The 19,961-nt window shown below is 36.5% G+C and overlaps 1 protein-coding gene across 2 annotated transcripts in view; it reads right to left on the bottom strand.

Annotated features, from left to right (window-relative positions):
- Nucleotides 1–19,961, bottom strand: part of CLEC16A (C-type lectin domain containing 16A) — a gene marked incomplete at its 5' end in the record, with an annotated part of 69,111 nt that overhangs the window by 39,621 nt on the left and 9,529 nt on the right. For both annotated transcript variants that reach the window (XM_084271019.1, XM_084271020.1), the window contains 10 exons: nucleotides 391–513; nucleotides 4,600–4,700; nucleotides 7,099–7,228; nucleotides 8,718–8,946; nucleotides 13,722–13,835; nucleotides 14,770–14,823; nucleotides 16,180–16,354; nucleotides 17,111–17,234; nucleotides 19,056–19,161; nucleotides 19,791–19,939. In XM_084271019.1, the coding sequence (XP_084127145.1) occupies nucleotides 391–513; nucleotides 4,600–4,700; nucleotides 7,099–7,228; nucleotides 8,718–8,946; nucleotides 13,722–13,835; nucleotides 14,770–14,823; nucleotides 16,180–16,354; nucleotides 17,111–17,234; nucleotides 19,056–19,161; nucleotides 19,791–19,939 (1,305 nt within the window). The remainder of the gene's footprint in view (nucleotides 1–390; nucleotides 514–4,599; nucleotides 4,701–7,098; nucleotides 7,229–8,717; nucleotides 8,947–13,721; nucleotides 13,836–14,769; nucleotides 14,824–16,179; nucleotides 16,355–17,110; nucleotides 17,235–19,055; nucleotides 19,162–19,790; nucleotides 19,940–19,961) is intronic.

Raw genomic sequence — 19,961 nt, 5'->3', positions numbered from 1 at the left:
CCTCCCCATAAATGCTTTTATTTAAATAAAAGCATTTCCTCATCTTGCATTCCTTCCTTCTGTGTATGTACAAAGTCATTATATATAAATGTGCATTTAAGCTGTCACTGGCACATCAGCATAACTAGCTAACACTCTGTAGATCAGCCCTGCAAATCAAACAAGCATTACATTTTATTCTGAATATAAAAACAATGAAATCCAGAGTTTCTGATTCCTCCACAACTAAGAAAAACCCTCATACTTGTCTTTCACAGACCACATCTACTTATTCTTCATCAAACACCACATTAAACAGACACCTTCCCCTCAAAGACAAGAGGCTAGGTAACTTTTTTCACCTTCAAAAATTGCAGCTTGGCAAGAAAACAGATATTGGAAAAGTGATACCTGGTTGTGCAGCATAATTCATTATCCTGATAAGTCCTTCTGCAAGTACATGATTATATGAATTTCTCTCTTCAGCATGTTGAGCTGGAAGTTGAATTCTCTCCAGCTTGACTGGGTCAATTCCTTTTTTGGGGAATGAAAGAAGAGAAGAGTTAAATATGAAGAGTAAGATGGTAGCAATTATCTCAGATGAGTCTAATTAGCAATACAAAACCACACAAGTTAGTTTTGAAATTCCATCACATGGAAAAGGAGGAACAGCAGAAAGACTAAACATATTCATGTATCACTGAAAAATCTGAGACTTAAATGGAGCCTACTGAATGAAGACACTGAAATCTAGAGGTAGTTGGTGATACGCAAACCATTTTAGTGCATCTGGAATTCTCAGGCTATTTATTTCAATCAAATCAAAGTCAAGCCCTACATCTGAAGAGCATAAAGGCTATCGGAGAAATTACACACTCTGACTTTAAATTCTGCTTTGGTGGTGATCAGTTCATATATGTTCTTTAAAAAATAGGAATTTTCTTTTATAACTAGTAGCCTTTTATTTAGTATCCTTCCCAATACAAACCTTATACACCAACCAGGTGTATAAGGAAACTTAACCCATCTTTCTTCAATTTATTCCTCTAAAATAGCAAAGTTATTTCTCAGAATTTACCCTCAAACCTCTGGAAAAAAAAGTAATTATGGTTTGCTGACCATATCCCTGTCCTTGTTCTGAAGAAAGGTAATAAACAACCCCATAAACCAGAAGATGACCATATAGTAGTTTCTTCCAAGCCTGAACTTGCAGTTAACTATTCATAGTGATGTCTGATTTATTTCCCTAAGTGTATGTATTTGGAACAGTTAATAAAGGTCTGTTTGAAGATTAACAGTCATGATAAAAAAAAATTTCTTTCATGATGAGACTGAAGTGGAGGGGTGGGGTGGAGGAAACATTTAAAGAACTAGGGCAATCAGGGTATTAGTGGTCACAACAATCTAACTACTCAGTAAAGAGCAACAGTATACCTTCCTCAAAGGAAAGCTGCTTATGAGTAACATTTCTTGGAGAATATCTAAATGCAAATTAAACTCTCACAGAAGGAAATGGTCATTAACCACCAGAAAACTATTGAGAGAGACTAAGGAAAACATGAGGGAGAAAGGATGCAAGACCAGACAGGTATTCAACAAAGTGGCCAAATCGAAATCATGGTGAAAGAATTCACATTGAGCATCTTTCATGTGGTTGTCTGCCTGCCAGAGATGCAGAGTGGCATTCTTGAGATGTGTCCTCTAGCAACACAATGAAGGGCTCCTTCTGGATTTAAGGTCTCAGATACAACTTGCAGCAAATCTGTTTAACTGTATCGTTTAGGATTCTTTCTTCCTCTTCACAAGGATATATCTGGCTGATGAAGAACAAGCACATTTTCTTTAAACTTGTTCAAGAACATAATCTAAAATGCAGACCCGTATTCAAATAGGAGGACTCACTATCAAAAACCTCATTCAGTGCTACATTTAGTGACAGAAACTGAGAAAGCTGCTCTCTTAGAAGAAAATCCAGAAAACAAGGTTCTTGGTTAAGCTAGGAGAAAACGCGGGTTTTTTAATGCTTTCTGTTATAGTGTTCTTCACAGTGCCACAATGAGTAGGATGGTGAGGGGGAATCTGAAATTCAAACTGAACAGCTACAGAATCAGAACCATACCTGAGAAAATAATCTGAAATAGAATACCGCAACTCTTTTACCTGCGTTGCAGTGAAGCCAAGCTTGTGTTGCAGTAGCAAGAAATGATCCTAGTTTCCAAATCATTACCTGTTTGATTGATTGAAGTACTCACTAGAGTATTTATCATTTCTGACAGATAGACAGTAAGTAGATAATCAGTTCCTAGACACACAGCTCCTAGAGATTTATTACTTCCTGCAACTGGGGAAACAACTGGCCTCTCCATGTTTGGAGAGAGATCTTCATGCCCTTTTGTAAAAGAAAAGAATCATTCACCCATACCTCAAGAAAGTCTGTAAGCAGACAGATCCTCCTGCATTATATTGAATTCAGACATAAACATTGCCCCAGCTCAATCCTGAGACTCCTTCCATGACTGGGATTGAATTTGATGTAGAAGAGAGCAGCTGTACAGCTCCTGAGCTTATAAAGAACAAGTTTATTAAAGAGCATGAGAGGTGTGGGTTTGTGAAAGACAGGGAAGACCAATACTGGATGTCATTGTCTAGCACCTAAGATCTAAGGTCAAGGATGGGGGAGAAAGGAAAAGAGCTTCCAAAGAACAATACGCTAATGTAAATTATTACCAAGGAAAGTCAAAGAGTACAGCCTAAAGAATTTCTCATATAGAGAGAGCTGGTGTGACCACCAAAGAATGAAGTGTAGATATTGACACCTTAAATGCATAAAAGTTATCTACCTTTAAGATACTAAGAGTATCTTGACCCTAAAACTGGAGATATGTCACTGCCTGTTTTATTTCTCTTGGATATTGGGTGAAAAATAGCACAGAGATTGCTGAAAGTAAGCAGCAAGTGGCTGCATCTGCTGCATTCCTCACTGTTTACAGCAATGCTAGAGTTGTAAGCAAATCATCTCTGAAAAGAGAGAGGACTTTTTTATGGGAACAGGATATTGACAAGTGACTAAGTACAATGAAAGCAAATAGAGCAGGTTAAAGACTATGGTGTTAAACATAAGAATTTTTAAGAAATAAACAGGCTTAATTCTTTACAATGATGTTGAAAAACTTCTGGGGACTCTCTGAAGCTGCAACACTTATAACTGATAGTTTTGTCTATTCACAGCTTCAACTAATGATATTTAAGAGAAGATAATTAATCTCTGACATCAGCATTTTCTAGCACAGCGATACTCAAAAGTCCCTCAGGGAAAGACATTTTCTGGAAGAAGTATTTTGGTGGCAGGGGAGGAAAGGAAATCAGAGATGCAAGTCAGAGAGGCATAGAGCATGGCAAGGCTGAAGTGATATCTTTGGTGACATCAGTTGCGTTATTCAGTCTTATCATAAAAGATTGTGAAAGCCCTGAAATTATAATCTCCAAGAAGCATTCCTTCATTACTGGAAAAAGGCCATCAAGAGGATGGAGGAGAACAGGAGGGGTTCAGCTTAGGAGTTCCCTCAAGACTCTCAATTCCACTCCACCTCCCCATGGGAGGTACAGTGAAGCTATAACAGAATCCTTATTTTTAAGCATGCCATCACACCTGACAGTCTTGTGCTCAGATTACTGTAGCAGTTGATTTATTTAAATTACTAGTATGCTATAGAAACTACCCTCAGAAGTAGAAAAATAACTTAAATTCAGCTCTTGACTCCTGAAAGACTGGATTATTCATATGTATAAGATGTTTACATTATTGCTCCATAATGCAATCTATTTAAAATGCACACAAAGATAAACAGCAAAAAAGCTACCCATAGTCATCCTTTAGAAAAGGTTACATATTCTCATACTGTCTGAATTACAATGAAGTACACATTTAACATCATTTTGATAGTTTATAAAACAGTCCAGACTCCTTGGGAGGCTTGCAACATGTACTATGGCATAGAACACTGACAGCATAAACAAGCTTTGAATCAATGATGACACAACGGATAAGAATGCTGTTGAGGAATTGCAGAGTATCAAAAGAATTACTGAAGGACTCTCAAAGCTGGATAGAAGGGGGCAATACATGACTCCAGAATCACAACTGATTCTCAGGCCTTGTACTTTATCTACATGCTTAAAGTATACAAAGATTTAATTTTAACATGAACAAATTTTACTACATTTTGTACTTGGCTTAAATGTAGCAATCACAGTACATGCAAAGTGGGGAAGAATCTAATTCCCTTTTAAAAATATAGATACATATATATATACAGATTGACTATAGTGGTCTTCAATTGAAATTAAGAGATTAAAAATGAACCAAAATAATCCTATTCCAAGAAACTTATGGAACAAAAAAATTACCTGCTGTGCACAAAGCTTTCTACTAAATTGTTCCTAAAAAGGTGATCCTTAGCAACTGCATTTACTTGCAGCATACTTATTTCTGCCTCACCCATGTAAAGAATTTCTCACTGTTTCAGGTAGACATAAACATAAGTTACCAACAGATCATGCCTGTCTAAAACCATGTGATTCATACAGTTTTATCTGGAAAAAGCCTAATTGCTTACCTACCTTTGTTGTGTGACATTGCATATAGAAGACAGAGCACAAAGAGGGCATAGTAATCATCTTCAGCACAGTCCAGTGCATTATAGACCATATCAAGAAAAGGCCTGTGGAAAGGAGTAATTTTAAAATGGTTGAGAAGAAAAAGACCATATCTGCAGATAAACGAGCAACCACGTGTTCTACATGGAGTTAATGGAAGAGGCAGGTCTACAGTAATGCAGCTTCTCAGCCATAAAACAAAAATTAGCCTGGTTAGGTGAGTGCAGATTACAGCTGTTCCTTGTATTTACATTCTGACATTAACTCTGATGTTTTAACGTGATTTGTTACATAATACTTTTCCAAGAACTGATTGTTCACACATTTACTGGGTTCTCTGTAGCACATTTAGTACGTATCTGGAAGTGTTGTACAGCTTGATTTAAGTGTATAAGTAAGTAACTTCAAGGATCTATCACTGTTGCATAAAAAGAGACTACCTTAAAAGCCATGTCCTAAATGGAGTTGAAAAGTTTTTAATAGTAAAAGAAAGTGGTTGTCATGAAATTCTGGAGGGAGTTAGGTTATTGTAAAACAATCAGTCAAGACCTTTACCACCAAGGTTACAGAAGAGAAAAAATGAACAAGGGAACATTTGAATGGAAAAAAAAAGGAAAGCTTTGGACTGCAGGTGAGCTTTGTTTACCTGAGTCTGAGCTTGTGTGACCTATGACGCATATATAGGAAGCTACAGTGTCATGTTCACCCTTCACCTGTACCTTGAACAGGCCAGAAAAGTCAATTTAATCCAGAAGCCATTTGGGCAGATCAGATATGACTGACATTCAATTGATATTAGCATAGACCTGATGCCAAGGCAACTCGGCTTCTTGAGTTACCTCTCAAGGTATTTTTTAACATTGAAAGGAAACAAAATATCCTTACGTTACCTAAATTACATCCACAAAAAATACATTAAGATAACATCAGCAGGCATAAAACCAATTTTCCCTATTTTCAGACCTAGCAGACCACTATGGTGGTTAGGTATGGGTCAGAATGGCTATCAAAGATCAGAACACAAGACACTTCTATTAGTTGTTTCAGAATTGTGGTACCCCCATGGTCACACTCAATGCATCCCAGCCACCCAACTGAAGTTGTAAAAAATGTATCTGACACTTCCCATCAGCTCCACACACATTTCAACAGCATGTTCTTTTACTAGAAAAGGGCTATTACAAGAGTAACACAATGCACTGTGCCTCTGCTTGGTTCATGACATTGCAATCATGTGTTTACCCACCTGTATCTCCAAAAATTCCTGTACAAAACTAAGGCCAGAGATAACCTACACAAGGTCTATCCTTATTTTAGAAGTATTTTTAGCTCTGCACATACTCTTGATGGTTTTTATTCTTAGAAAACATGCAGGATGTTGTCAGATCGTATCAGCAGATAAAAAGCATCCTCAAATGCAGATACGTGCCAAATGCATTGGCATCTCACATGCAGCATTTTGAACATTTCCAGACCTGAGCATCCCAGGTGCTTTACTACTGAATGCAATCACTGCTGATCTGTTTCTAGGAGCCACTGGGCAGATATTATAAATCTAGTCCAAGTCAAGGTTCAATTTCATTTAAAGCTAGTTCATTTCATTTTTACAATGAAATTAAATGTTATCTTTATTAATGAATATAATTGAAGCTACATCAAATCTATAATGGAGACCGAATGAAATTCTGGGAATAACAGGCAGCATTTCCCAAGTCTAAAAATAAATTTGAAATCCTAATAAATGTGCATTTCCCAGAGGGGGACATGTGCAATTGCTACTGTCAGAGATGGCACATTAAGTTTCTTTTCTTTAGCTTTCGAGTAACAGGAATGCAAAATCTTACTGAGAAAGTGTCTTATGGGTAATTAATATATCCAAGATTAAATTTTGAAGTCAGACCAATTTCTGTTCCCAAAAACACCTAAAAATTGCATTTCCCTGAGAAGTTTTCCATAACCATAAGATATGCAAATGGACCTTGGAAACTGTACATAGGTTAGTAGACTTTATTCATATGTACTACTATTAAAATTCTACATAATTCGTCCCTGAACTGAGGCATTTTCCTTGTTTCTTTCCCTACAGGTGTAAATAAAATTAACAGATGTGAGCATAAATATAATTAAGAAAACTCCTGGCTTAATTTAGAAGTTTAGAAAATTCTATAATGAAAATATTTATATTCTGTTTTTTCTGTGTTAATACTCTCTAACTTTACCAGACTGAGGCATCAAAATTACCATGAAGGAAAGCACAGACTTTACAAAGGAACAGGACCGTTTCTGAAACCGATCAGTAGGAGGCCATATCCCATCTTTCTGTTGCCTTGCTTACTGCAACCCACAAGAACCCCTGTAATTTCAGTTGAAGGCAGATTTGAGATATCCTTTAAGAGAAGTGAAAGTTAGCGGGAGTGCAACTAAGGAAGCAATCCAGCAAGACATATTGCAGTTCCTTTTTACCTGTTCCAGTTTGTTATCTCACTCCCAGAGGCAGCTGCACTCTTTTCCTCATCTGTCGTATTCTGTTCTGTCACAGCAGAGATAGACAGTTCTGAAAGTTTACATCTCTCCATGATTACCATCTCTATTTCTGAAAAAACAAATCCAACAAAACAACACACATACCAAAATTTTATATTTTTAACAGAGTTATTACAAGCTCTTTTATATCTCTGTTTTGCATTAAAAATGACTGACACAATATATGTGAGATATAGAACCATAACCTCAGAAAGGTTAAGGAATGAACAGATGTAGGTATGTTTTCTCCTCTACAATATAAGTTTGCTTACATTTCTTTAAGGAATGTAACTGCTATATGAAAGTTACATATATACATAGTATATGGAAAGAAAGTACACAGATTATTTTGGCAAACAAACAAGCCCTCCAAACCACAGGAAGAAAAAAAGACAGAACTCTTTCCTGGAAAAAAATTCGTTGTGAAAATGCTGGTGAGCTTGGGGCATGGAGGGACATCATTTCACAGAGAGCGTAACTAGGACTCTACCGTTACAGCAAACAAGATACCCAGTCCTGATTCCTTCACACCCATCAGCTTTAAGTAGAAGTATTAGGGCCAAATGCAGCTTTTGCTTAAGAATTTGGATAGATGACTAAAAAATGCACCAGTTTAGATAGTAGATCATGACATATTTTCTTCAAATATTAGTAGACAATACATCATCAGTTATGTGACACCATTTAAGAAAAGCCTTCTCAAACAGGCTGTTTACCTAATGCAGCAATGTTTGCAGAGAGCTATTAAAACACAAACACCTTGTTTTCAATTGCTTGCATGCAATTTTTCTCAATTTATGTCTAAAGTAAAGACTAGTTCCTTATGTAGATCCTTTTAATAGTTACTAACAAGTAAAATAAACAATTACAATAGGTGTAAGACCACTCATCCTATAAAACAAATTCTCAAGGTTAGCATTAAGTCAAATATCCTCAAAACATGCAATTAAAAATCTAAAAGTTAAAAGCTGTTTTCTTCAGTTTTGACCCAGTTAATATAATCTTCTACCATATACTTTCACTTTTAGCACAGTTGTTGAATTTTATCATTGAAACACATAAAATACACCGAACCATCTCACAAAGAAAAGCAGCCACACCATTTGCCTTACCACAGAAAGAAAAGTTAAAGCTGTAAAGCTTACTTATGAAGTGGCCCATAATGATGTACACTTAAAATCCAAGGCATGCATTTGTGATAAGGGCTGGAAACTACAGGAAGATATGAAAATACTTTCATAGTTTTTAATCAGATTAGAAGTACACGTTCACAGAATCACAGAAAGGTTTAGGTTGGTGGGGCCCTTAGAGATCACCTAGTTCCAACCCCTCTGCTATGGGCAAGGACACCTCCCATTAGACCAGGTTGCTCAAAGCCCCATCCAGCCTGGCCTTGATTTAATGTGTGAAAACAACACAGGCAAAGACTGAAACAAATATCATAGTCCCATGTTTACCTACTGCAACTAGAGAACAAATTGTGTAACAGATCACAACTATGTCCACAGAATAAATAGGAACAACTTGTAAGCATGATTTTTATTTGCTGATACACTCACCTTCATTTTCAGTGCTTGTTCTAATGCCTTTTGAACTCGCTTCTGTACCTTTAGCTTTATCCAGGTCATCTTGGTTATCTTCAGATCCTCTCTCCTCTTCATCTTCTTCACCAACATTTTTATAGTTGGGTCTTTTCTGCACTTTCTTCTTCCCTTTCTGTTTGTTAATTTCAAGAGACCTCTCAAGTGTTTCTGTTGGTTTTATGAAACATCTGATACTTGACTTTGCCTGTAAATTTGAAGAGTTCACACTGAGTTACAGTAAGACTCCAATTGAAAAAAACTTCATCTAAAAGGTTTTTAGAATGTAAATTTGTGTACCACTTATAAATCTCAAATCCATTTTAAATACATAAGGAGACCTCAAGTTGTATCTAGCCATAAATATAACTATTATCTCCAAGTAATATACCCTAAAGATCTACCATTAAGAAGTATTCCACCTTGAGATAAGAAATAGAACTACCTATGTTACCAGTGTAAGTTTATTAATTTTTTCCATTCTTTGAATTTTCTTAACAGGTGAGACAGCTGCTAGAGAAAAAAAATAATCAAGACACATTTTGCAAAAAGGATAAAGAAAATCTGAAGTGTGTGTTAACACACTCTCTGAGCAATGCATTAATATCAAATACACTCTTTAAATATCTTTGGCAGTTGCAAGCACAACAAACAATGCTCTATGCTGTGAGCTTTATTTGAATCTTAAGCTTCCCTCAACAACATACTAGTCATTGTCTCAACTAGGGACAAATAGCAAATGACATCAACCTTTTTTGGGCCTCCAGACATTGAGTTACCAAGTCCAGAAAACCAGCACCACTTCATTTGTTAGATTTTAACATGCTTGTGTTCTGTTCAAGGATATCAAAAGATTATCTTTCAAGTCAAAACACTGGGTTTGGTCAAGAAGGCAAACAGTATTCAATCAATACCTCATTTTCCTGATCACTCATTTACAGACCAAGAAAATAAGTTTAGATTACAAATTTCTTCCAGAAGAAATAAGCATTTCCAACAGTCTGTGCCATCCTAACAGCAGTGATCAATGCATTCTTAGAGAGACACAAGACACTATAGAAAGTTCTGCAACTAGTAGAACAAACAAAACTTGTTTCTGCAGACCCTGTATGAGCTGTGGTGCTTTGAGCTCCCTTTTTACTTGTTAGGCTTGCCAGCTGGATAACCAGAGGACACGCTCTCTCTCACGCAGAGCTATAAACATTCATTAGACAAACTTCTCTGTTACTGAGAAATGAAACACATGGTTTGGGGGTTTCCTGCCAGCACAGGTTTATGCTGAACAAGACTGCTATAGAAACTTCATTACCTTTCAGACCTCAATACTTCAATCACATTTGGCTGATGCTGGCTAAAAGGTTAAAAATGCAAAGGTAAGCAAGACAAAAGTAGTAAAACTAGAGTAAATACAAAACCAATTCCATTCCTTGCCTTAGGTGACTCAAGTACAATAGCTATTGAAGATTAGTGCATGAAAGAGACCTCAGAGAAGGAGTTTGGAAAAATCCTCCCTTCACTTAATAAGGCATACCTATACATAAAAAATAATAGATTAGGAAAAGATCTGGGAAGAAGCTTTCTATAAGTCAAAGGCCAAAATGTTTCTTTGAGTCTTCCAACTTTTAAAAAAGGTTTTATAGACATGTTGCATAAGTCACCTTACTCTTGGCATTGAAACAAACCATACAGCATGAGGAATCTTTCACAACACCAAAAAAAACCCACAATGTGAAGTTTACCACACTTATATCCCCCAGTAACCTCCATGATATATTTTTAGTCTGATCAAACTGTAACATAGGAAGGTTATAAAACAACCAGAGTTACAACCAGATTACCTTTATTGATGGCTTCTGGTCAGAAAAGTTGTAAGAAAAAGCAAGAATACTTCAGCCCTATTCTTTAGGGAAAAACAGCAGCATTCCTATTACATAATGCCTTTTCTCCTTGCAATCGCTTCCTAGAATCCTGTACCTACTTGCTTCATAAAGAATGCACGTACTCAACATCCTCACATTTCTAATATTTGGCATGTGAACAAAATAGCAAAAGAGACCAGTAGACAGCGACTCATGAGCACTGATCCATGGTCTGGTCCACCCCAAGAATGCTCAGAAAAAGTCAATATATAAATTCCGTTCTGCTACATCTAGGAAGGCTAAATATTTATAACCTTCTAAAATCAGACTTAAAATTAATTTGCACGGTATATGGTTTGTCTAAGTTGATTACACAGTTTGAGATACTGCTATTTTATTCTTTTAAAACGTCTTTCAAATGCATTTTCAATTATGGTTCATCTTGTGCAATGTGTGCTGGTAAAATAAGGCAGCACCAGCAACAACTTTTACGGGAAGGAGAAAGTAGGTTAAACAAGAAACATGAAATAGGTAGAACTGGCCCACATCCGAATTGTGCAGGAAAACAGATCTCACAGGAAATAAGGTAAACCTTAGTGTGATGATCACTAACAAGTTTAAATACATTCTGTTGGCTACAAATATTCAACTCTCATCATGAGATAAGAGTATTTCTTCTGAACGCCACCTAAAAACAGAAACAAAGGAAAAAGTACGGAAAGAATCTTGATTTGCTATACTTAGAGGTGGAGGTTATTACATAGCAATCATTACTGCTCTCTGATGTTCAGCAGATCTGCATGGAGAGGTTATTGCCAATTCACAGGCTATCAGCAGTTAGATCTGCTGGTGATTTTTCCCACAAAATAATTTCCAGTAAAAAGCACCATTTGTTTGTCATGACAACCACCATTGCTCTTCTGCCCTAAATAACTCTGGATATGTTGCATTTATATACAGCAACTGCAACCCTTCTCAGCTTTTAATTTTGTTAAATATTCTTGAGTCATCTAGTCACCTATCATGAGGATACATGACCCTGCTTCTGGTAATCTCAGCCCATACTGTCTACAACTCATTCCACTCAAATTCATCTTTAGGAAGACATGGGGTTCCACTTCAGGTTTCAGAAACTACATCTCATTTTGCAACTTACAGTTACACTTCAATTTGAATATATCAAGACATCTCAGTTACAAGAGATGAGCAGTGTTAGGTACAGTGCAGGAGCTCAGAGATAACTGGGGCTCACCATAACTCACAGAGACATTGTGGAATCATATGAATCACAGACTGGTTTGGGTGGAAGGGACCTCAGAGCCCATTCAGTTCCAACCCCCTGCCATGGGCAAGGACACTCTCCACTAGCCCAGGGTGCCCAAAGCCCCATCCAACCTGGCCATGAACACATCCAGGGGCATCCATGGCTTCTCTGGGCAGCCTGTGCCAGGGCCTCCCCACCCTCACAGAGAAGAGACTAAATCTCCCCTCCTTCAGCTTAAGGCCACTACCCCTTGTGCTATGACTCCATGCCCTGTGAACAGTCCCTCTCCAGCTCTTCTGTAGCCCATTTAGAGACAGGAAGACTGCAATAAGGTCTTCCCACAGCCTTCTCTTCTCCAGGACGAACAACCCACATCCACTCAGCCCGTCCTCATAGGAGGGGTGCTCCAGCCCTCTGATCATCTTAGTGGCCCCAAAACAAGAAGTTTCAGAGAGTATCACAATGATTACTGTGGGAAATTGCAAAAAGGAAGTAGCAAAAGATAAATGTCAGTCTTACTTAATAGCAAACACAAATCTAACCTAATGCAAAAAGTAAACAAACAAAAAAATTGCTCATCACTTTACTAACCCCAAAACTAGCAATTTTGAAGTAGCCTCTGCAATAGCTTCTATTATTCAATAAAAGCATCATTTATTTGCAAGAACATACACCACAACAATAACTTTGCAATGATCCTATCGTGCCTTGTAGTCCAAGAACCAGCCCCTGAAATGGCAAAAAATGCTCAAAAATCAACTTTCTGCTCTAAGAAATCTTAGCAGAGCAGGTCTCATCTTCACTTGAAATGTCTATGCTTCCATATCTACAGCTGACTTTACCCTCACTACATTGAGTTGTGTATCAGTAGGAAAAAAACCCTGTACATTATACGTAGCAGTTGTTCATAGTCACCTGAGAGCAGCTCATTTGATAGCTCCCCTCACTGGAAGCAGGGCATGAAGCTCTTCTGCTGAAGATCACACCCCACTGCCTCTGCAAATAACCAAACTCCACCAGTAGGCTTTCTGACAGTACAGATTTTCCCCTCCAAGGTTTCATTGAATATTGCTGAATTTAGTAAAGCTTCTCCCATGAAATTTTTTCCTCATCCATGCAAAGTGCCACCAGTCTCCTCTCTTTGGAACAAAGCTCCATCTCTAACAGTTTCAGTGTCTACCCTGGAAAGCCAATACCTCTCCTATTTACTACCTACTCGGGTATGACAGAAATTCCAGTTTACATGCCATGAGGCATGTAAGACCAAGAAGCAGCAGCAATGTAAATAGTATTAAAAGCATAAGAGAATAGATGAACAGGAGTTTGTAAGAAACGCTGGATATTCCTCACATCAGTGCAAGCACACAAACATACACTAGAGATATTTTGCAACTCTGTACAGTAACTATGACAGGAAAAGAAAATCTCACTTCTGCAACAACTGGTGCCCCACCCTCTTGCCACAAATTTCCTAGTAACAAAGCTGCCTCTGCACAAGTAATACATGCAACATTCAGTACACAGCTAGCAGAAGGTCAGACATTTGCTAACACATGTAAGAGATTGCCTTATCTTCAGCATTCAGTCAGCTGTACCATTGCACTGTATTTTCTTCTATAAGAGATTAGATTCTAAATATCAAGGTCAACCATACAAAATACCAGAACCCAAAAGCTACTGGCAAAGATCAGCCCACACAGCTTCTGCTGCACAGGAAGAAATCTGGAAAAGCTGACTTGTCTCGTGTCTCCCCCTTGAAACCTGCAGAGCTACAGCCACTGCTAGGAAAGAACATGCATAGGAACCAATCTAAAAAAATCTTTAAAAAAAAAAATAATTCAAGATTAATTGGCTACTTACTGAGTTTTTCTGTACATCTTGCTCAACTTTAGAAGAAAACACCGAGAGATCACCATTAAGTATAACCTCAGCCAATGAGTTCACCAAAGGGGCGTAATGTATAATTAGAAAAACCTATTAAAAGAAGCATAGAAAGCAGCACCAGACCGACATTAAAGAATACAATTTCTCAACTTCAGTTACTGAACATACTTTCTTGACCTTGTTAAATGGTACCTTAAATTTACATATAAAATACAATTGGTAACACTAATAGTTCATAGAATGTACTTCAAAACTCAGAAGACCACGTGTAGACCATCTCTACAGCTATTTGCCCTTTGTCTACATTTTAAACCACCTAGGTTTAGTTATTCTCATACTCTTCCCTCCTCCTGGGAAACGTAAATTCTCTCTCCTCATGAGCACTGAGATGAAAGGTGTGTGTTATTTTAGCAAGAAACCCAAATTAAGACTGCTCCAAGAAACTGAGGGGTTTTTTTGGTATTTTGATATACAACTGACCATGGTATACATCATCCACTGACCTCCTTGTGTATCAACAACTGGCAGGACTGCAGTAAACTGTGTTATGCACAGAATTACTTTGCAGTGCTTCACACGTAAGTGTCATGCAATAGGCTGAACTGGATTAGAAGCAGTTTTTCTGACCATGATGTCACTATGAATTATGGTCTAGCTATAAAGTGGCTACATAACACAGGAATAAGGGCCATGCTGCCTTTACCACTAATGACCTCATCCAGAAGTGCCTGTTCAGTGAGAAACAACATTGTGTATCACCAGTTCTGTATATTTTGCAGTGAGTTCCGTTACTGTTATTTTTCCCTCCCTTCTGCTGTCCCAGTAAAATATCTTTATCCCAACCCAGGAGCTTTGCCTTTGCTTTTTGTTCTTTTTTAAATGGAAAGCGATAAAAACTTAAAACTTTGTTTGCCAAATTGTCTTTAATGGCTTTGCCAAAATAGGTGAAAATACAGTAATTTGTAAATCCTAACACTACTGCAAATCATGTTCTGAAATAGGAAAAAGTATTTCAAATGCTTACTTGAGAAAGAAGATAGAGAGAAACTTGGAGACTTATTTTTGGACGCTCTCCACCCTAGGGAAGAAAAAGCTTATGAAAACTTTGTGCAAATAAACAAGCATTTAAAACATTGACAGTTTAATATTTTATTTAAAACAAAACTTTTAATATTGTATTGTTGTATTATTCCACATTCTGCTACAAAATGTTCAGAAAGAACAATGCTCTTTAACATTCACTTCCTGTAAACTATTTCAAATGAAGACTCTTTGAATAAGTATATCCCTTACTCCACATCATTAAGAAATCATTATCAATTACAAACTATTATAATTACTTCACTAAATTAAATTTAACTGACTAGTATCTGAGAAGTATGTTGGTTTTCACTATGTTATTATTTGCTGTTATTCCTGCAAAAATTACTTCTCTGTTAACATTCATTAAAGCTATTCAGGAACAATGAAATACTACCCACATAATAAAAACATCTTCTTGACAGATGCTTCTCTAAATCAAGTAAATCTTATTGGACAAAAATATTTAAAGTATAGCTTGAACACAGCAGTGCTAAGTTTATATACCAGTATTCACATTTCTAAAACCAAGTAAGATATTTTAAACCATCATTAAATAAATTCCTCAGTAATCTCAAGAGGTAAGAATAGTCCATTTTTATGATTGCAAACATCTCTGACCCCATAACAGACACATCTGGCTGAAATTAGCAGGTATTAGCATGATTTTTGTACACGTATGAATGGAATGAAAATAGCTGAAATCAAAGTAAATCAGGAAGTCTGCTCCTGCTATTTCAATTGCCTTATCAATGGCAAGACAAGAAGACTCTGAAGACTGGAACCTGTACAGGTTTTAAAAGGACAGTTTCTAATTCATTAAAAAATTATCTTTCCACTAAACTTAAAGGCTACACTTGAAAAATAAATTCATGTATATCACAATCAATCAGAACTTATTTGCAAATAGAACCACCAAGTATCAAAACCAAAAGTTGGTATTCTCTACATATTTACACCATGGAAAATGTGTGTGTATACTGGGTAAAGGTATGATAATCTTTTGCCAGGAGACAAGTTACCGTATCAGAAACGGAAATCTCATCTCCCAGTGCCATAAAACTTAAAACCTGTTCCAGGCTTCCAGCTATTCTCATCTCTACCAGTGTTGGTGTTTAACAAGTATATCATCTTAAACACTATTTGTTTGGTGAACAGGGCTTCATCTATTCTGCCCTTAAATTCAGTCTCAGTTATTTCCCCACAGTCATCTTATTTAAGCTTTTGTGCAAACCACACAACTACAGATATCAAAAGTAGTAGCCCTACAGCATATAACTACTGAACAATCATTATGTATACTGAAAGGAAGTAATACCTTTAAGACTTAACTACTGGCCAAGTATTAGCTTACCTTATCTTGATTTACTAATGAATACACATAGAGGGGAAGAAAGAGCCTGTTAAGTAGGTGGTCTGTCAGCACATCATTTAAAAATTCACAATTAATGATAAGGATATCATTAAGGTAATGTAAATGATCAAGATGTTCTGCTACCAGGTCACTCAGTTTGCCTCTATTTCTGTGCCTGAAAAAGAACAGACAGTTTCAGACATAATGAATTGTCTAGGTCTTAAAAACATAAGAAAAGATTTAATATGCATCCCTTCCAAGGATCACCTTGCAGAGATCAACTGCCTAAAGAAGATGTTTTCAGTAGATAACTAGTGCAGCTAGCAAACAGCAGTCAGGCTTGTATGTACTTTAGGATGCACATAGCAAGTTTTTCCCAAAATTTTCAGAAACAATGTTTTTACAAAGCCACTGCTTTCCACTACCAGTCTTCCCACAAGCCAACCATAAAAAAAATAGTAAGATTTGCTTCCAAAACCTAAAAGAAGAAATCTTATGTTGTATTTAACATCTACCTCTTCAGGTAGAAAACAAAAAACAGCTGCCCATTCTAAGGTGGAGGTGGGAAGGCAAGCTAAGAGTAACCTGAATCAATTGTTCTATTAAGGTGATACACAGAAAAGGAACATTAAAAACATGAACATTAATAAGACTGAGAAGCACAAACTACCTTTTGAGCTTTCTGGATAGCTAGTAAGTTTAGCATAATTAAAACAAAGAAGAAAAATCATGTTGCCAAACACACATTTACCTGTACATATACTAACACCCATAGGGCACCCAGAACCCACCACTATTAATTCAAAGAATCTCTAAGATCCTGCAAGAATGAGAAGTCTGAACTGCCTACAAGGAAATGTATTCAGAAGCTAACTTAACTGCACCTACTACTGGCATTTTCACTCAGTACCCAGCACTTGTAAAAACTTACTCTTCGTCAGTCTGCACACAGTTATCCAGTTCTATCACGTGGCTTCCAATAAACCAAACGAGGTTGGAGAAATAAGGGACAGCAGTTTTATCTCTGATGTAGTGCAGCATAGGTTGGTTGTCCACTGAAGAGAAATTGTTCAAAAGAAAAATCAGTTGCCAAATTTTTTTAATGAATTTTTAAGAAATAAAATGAAATATCTTCTGTATTTTGATTACATGCTAGCTTTTCATATGAGTATATACCTGACATGATCTTATGCATGAAATGGACATCTACAAAAGCATTGTATCAATTCTTAATTGGCTTGAATGAGCCCAATATAGATATGTTTACATAGGTCTGAAGATAAAGAAAGCTAGTAGAATTCAGAACGGGTTTCTTTGAACATTATTAAAAAAAGAAGAGAAAAAACAGTGTAAGAATAAAGCAGTAATGCTGAAAGTCAAGCTAGTTAGACTTACATGACACTGCATTAAGGAACACAGGAATCATCAGTGAAGGAAGGGCAAAAGAAACAGACAACAGTTAACAGGATTAGGAACTGGGATAGTGACATCCTCCGAAAGGGTTAAAAAAGCTCAAGCACAAAGCATCTCAACTATAAGATACAGGGTAAGAGTTAGATCAGAATATATGCAAATGTACAATCAGAAAATTAAAGCTGAGCACCTGAGGTGTATGTTTTCAACTCTAACCTTTATATCATTAACATTCAATGAAAAGGGTAGAAAAGTACATTCTTTTAAAAAAAATTAATTACTTAAACATATAAGAAAATAGCATGTAAAGCTTGCATTTTGTTCTTTTTGTGAGCTCATATTTCCCTTTACAGTTCCTGGATGTAGAAAATAAATACCAAGTGCCCATTTCGCAACATACATAAGACACATATTTTTTCCCTTGCAGTCAACACTATAAAGTGTCTACCTGCTATGCAGGCTACTTCACTTATTTGCAAAGCCAACTGTTCATTGCTTTTAAAGGGATCTTATATTCTTCTATGATGAAGACTGTCTTCAAATTATTGCTTCCCAATTGATAGAAACGTACATAAATTAAAAAATGTAATTTAATGTGAATGGATTAAAGAGCATGAAGCCCTGCATGAACATACTCCATGATACATACTACCTTACAGCATGCTGATTTCACAGCTAGAGGCTCTGAAGGCAAACCAAAATTTCAGTCTACTATGGATTTTATACACCCCATGAAAAATGTAGAGGGAAGTGACTCTTGGACGTTGTCTAGTCCAAAGCCATTCTCAAAATGATTCTAACCTCAAAGTTCAAGCAAGTTCCTAAGGCCCTTGTTGAGTTTTGAAGATCTCAAATTAAAATTATTCCCCAGTTTTCTCTGGACAAACTGTTGCAGTACTGGACTATTCTCTCAGTGAAGTTCTGTGTTTTTTTACCTTACGTCCTACTGGAATATCCAGTACAGATATTTGCAACTGCAGCTTTTACTGGGCACCTCTGCAAATGCTCTAGCTCCCTTCAGACTGGAGGGACTGCAACACTCAGGAGTTCTATTCTAATGCACTTCAAATCCAGAACAAAGTGATGTAGCCAGAAAGGTTCCTACTTCATACATTATAAAACTCAAGTTCAAGTCCCAAATACTTGATATTCTTAAACCAGGTTTGTTTTGGAATTTGTTTGTTTTTTAAATACAGTCACATTCTAATCTCTGTTGGAAGCTAAAGCTCCTTGTATATGCTTGATGTTCTTTTGTTATTTGTTTGGTTTTTTAAAAGCAGTTTCACACACATACAATTTTGGCATTCTGTTTGGAAAAAAAAAAAGTGTATCTGAAGCACCTCAACATGCTGAACTTCTCAAACCCATAAACCAGAAACCCCTTAAATGTAAATAATTGAAAATTAAACTACAATGAAAAAAGCATTTTGTACATATAACTTTTTTGATATATAAAAACATACCTTTGTAGACATTTAAAGTTATAGTCCTAACAGCAATTCTGACCATGCTTTCTGGGTGGTTAAAAAATTTAATAGCTTCAGTGTACAAAGCGAAGTCATTAGTGTGCTGTAACAAGAGGAAAGAAAGCATTTATGAAGTAGCCAAGTGATGTACAGAATATTTATTGGGATTATGTATGAAAATTGTTTTCCATATATTATTCTTATATTTTTAACTTCTATTTAAGCAAAGCTAAATAATTTTACAATGCAGTCAGCTGCATTTATAGCTCTGCACTAAACTGCTTTAAACATCAGAGCTCTGCACATATTCAGTGCTTTATTGCCCTCTTCTGGCAAAAGGCTGGAATGGAGCAATGAAACCTCCAGTTCAGCTCTGGCCTTTGTTTACTCAGACTTTTAACTAAGCCTCTTAGAATCATGTGGTGCAAAAGGAACGATCCTCTTTTAAAAATCACAAGAAAACAAGGCATAAACGAATTGATTGCTCAGAATTCCTGAAACTTTCCAAAATAACAATAACTTCCAGCTTTTTATTATACTTGTATGAGCACAAAGATTGTCTTTGTTATGCTTTTGCAGAGATCCCCAGAAGTGAATTCTCACTGGTACATTACCATTACGAAAATAAATGCTGGACATGCTGAGACAAAAGACTAAATAGAGTATCAGCCAATTTGCTATCAATTTCTAATTAAGGTCCTCATCATTATACTGAACTCTTTCTTCACTTACCTCATTATAAAAGAAATGTACAGTGTGATTGTTGAGTTTCAGGGAAAGAGTTTTCAAAAATGATATGTAATATGCCATGATCTCCTCATCAGAAAAATCAAATTTGTGGACAATAATAGAATTTACATAGTTATTAGAGAGCAGGTAGTCTGAAAAACAAGAGGTGTTACA

This window comes from Gallinula chloropus, assembly GCF_964237585.1.
Source record: "Gallinula chloropus genome assembly, chromosome: 15".
NCBI classification, from domain to species: Eukaryota; Metazoa; Chordata; class Aves; order Gruiformes; family Rallidae; genus Gallinula; species Gallinula chloropus.
Note: the sequence above shows the minus strand (reverse complement) of the source record. Positions and strands in the feature narration are given on the sequence as shown.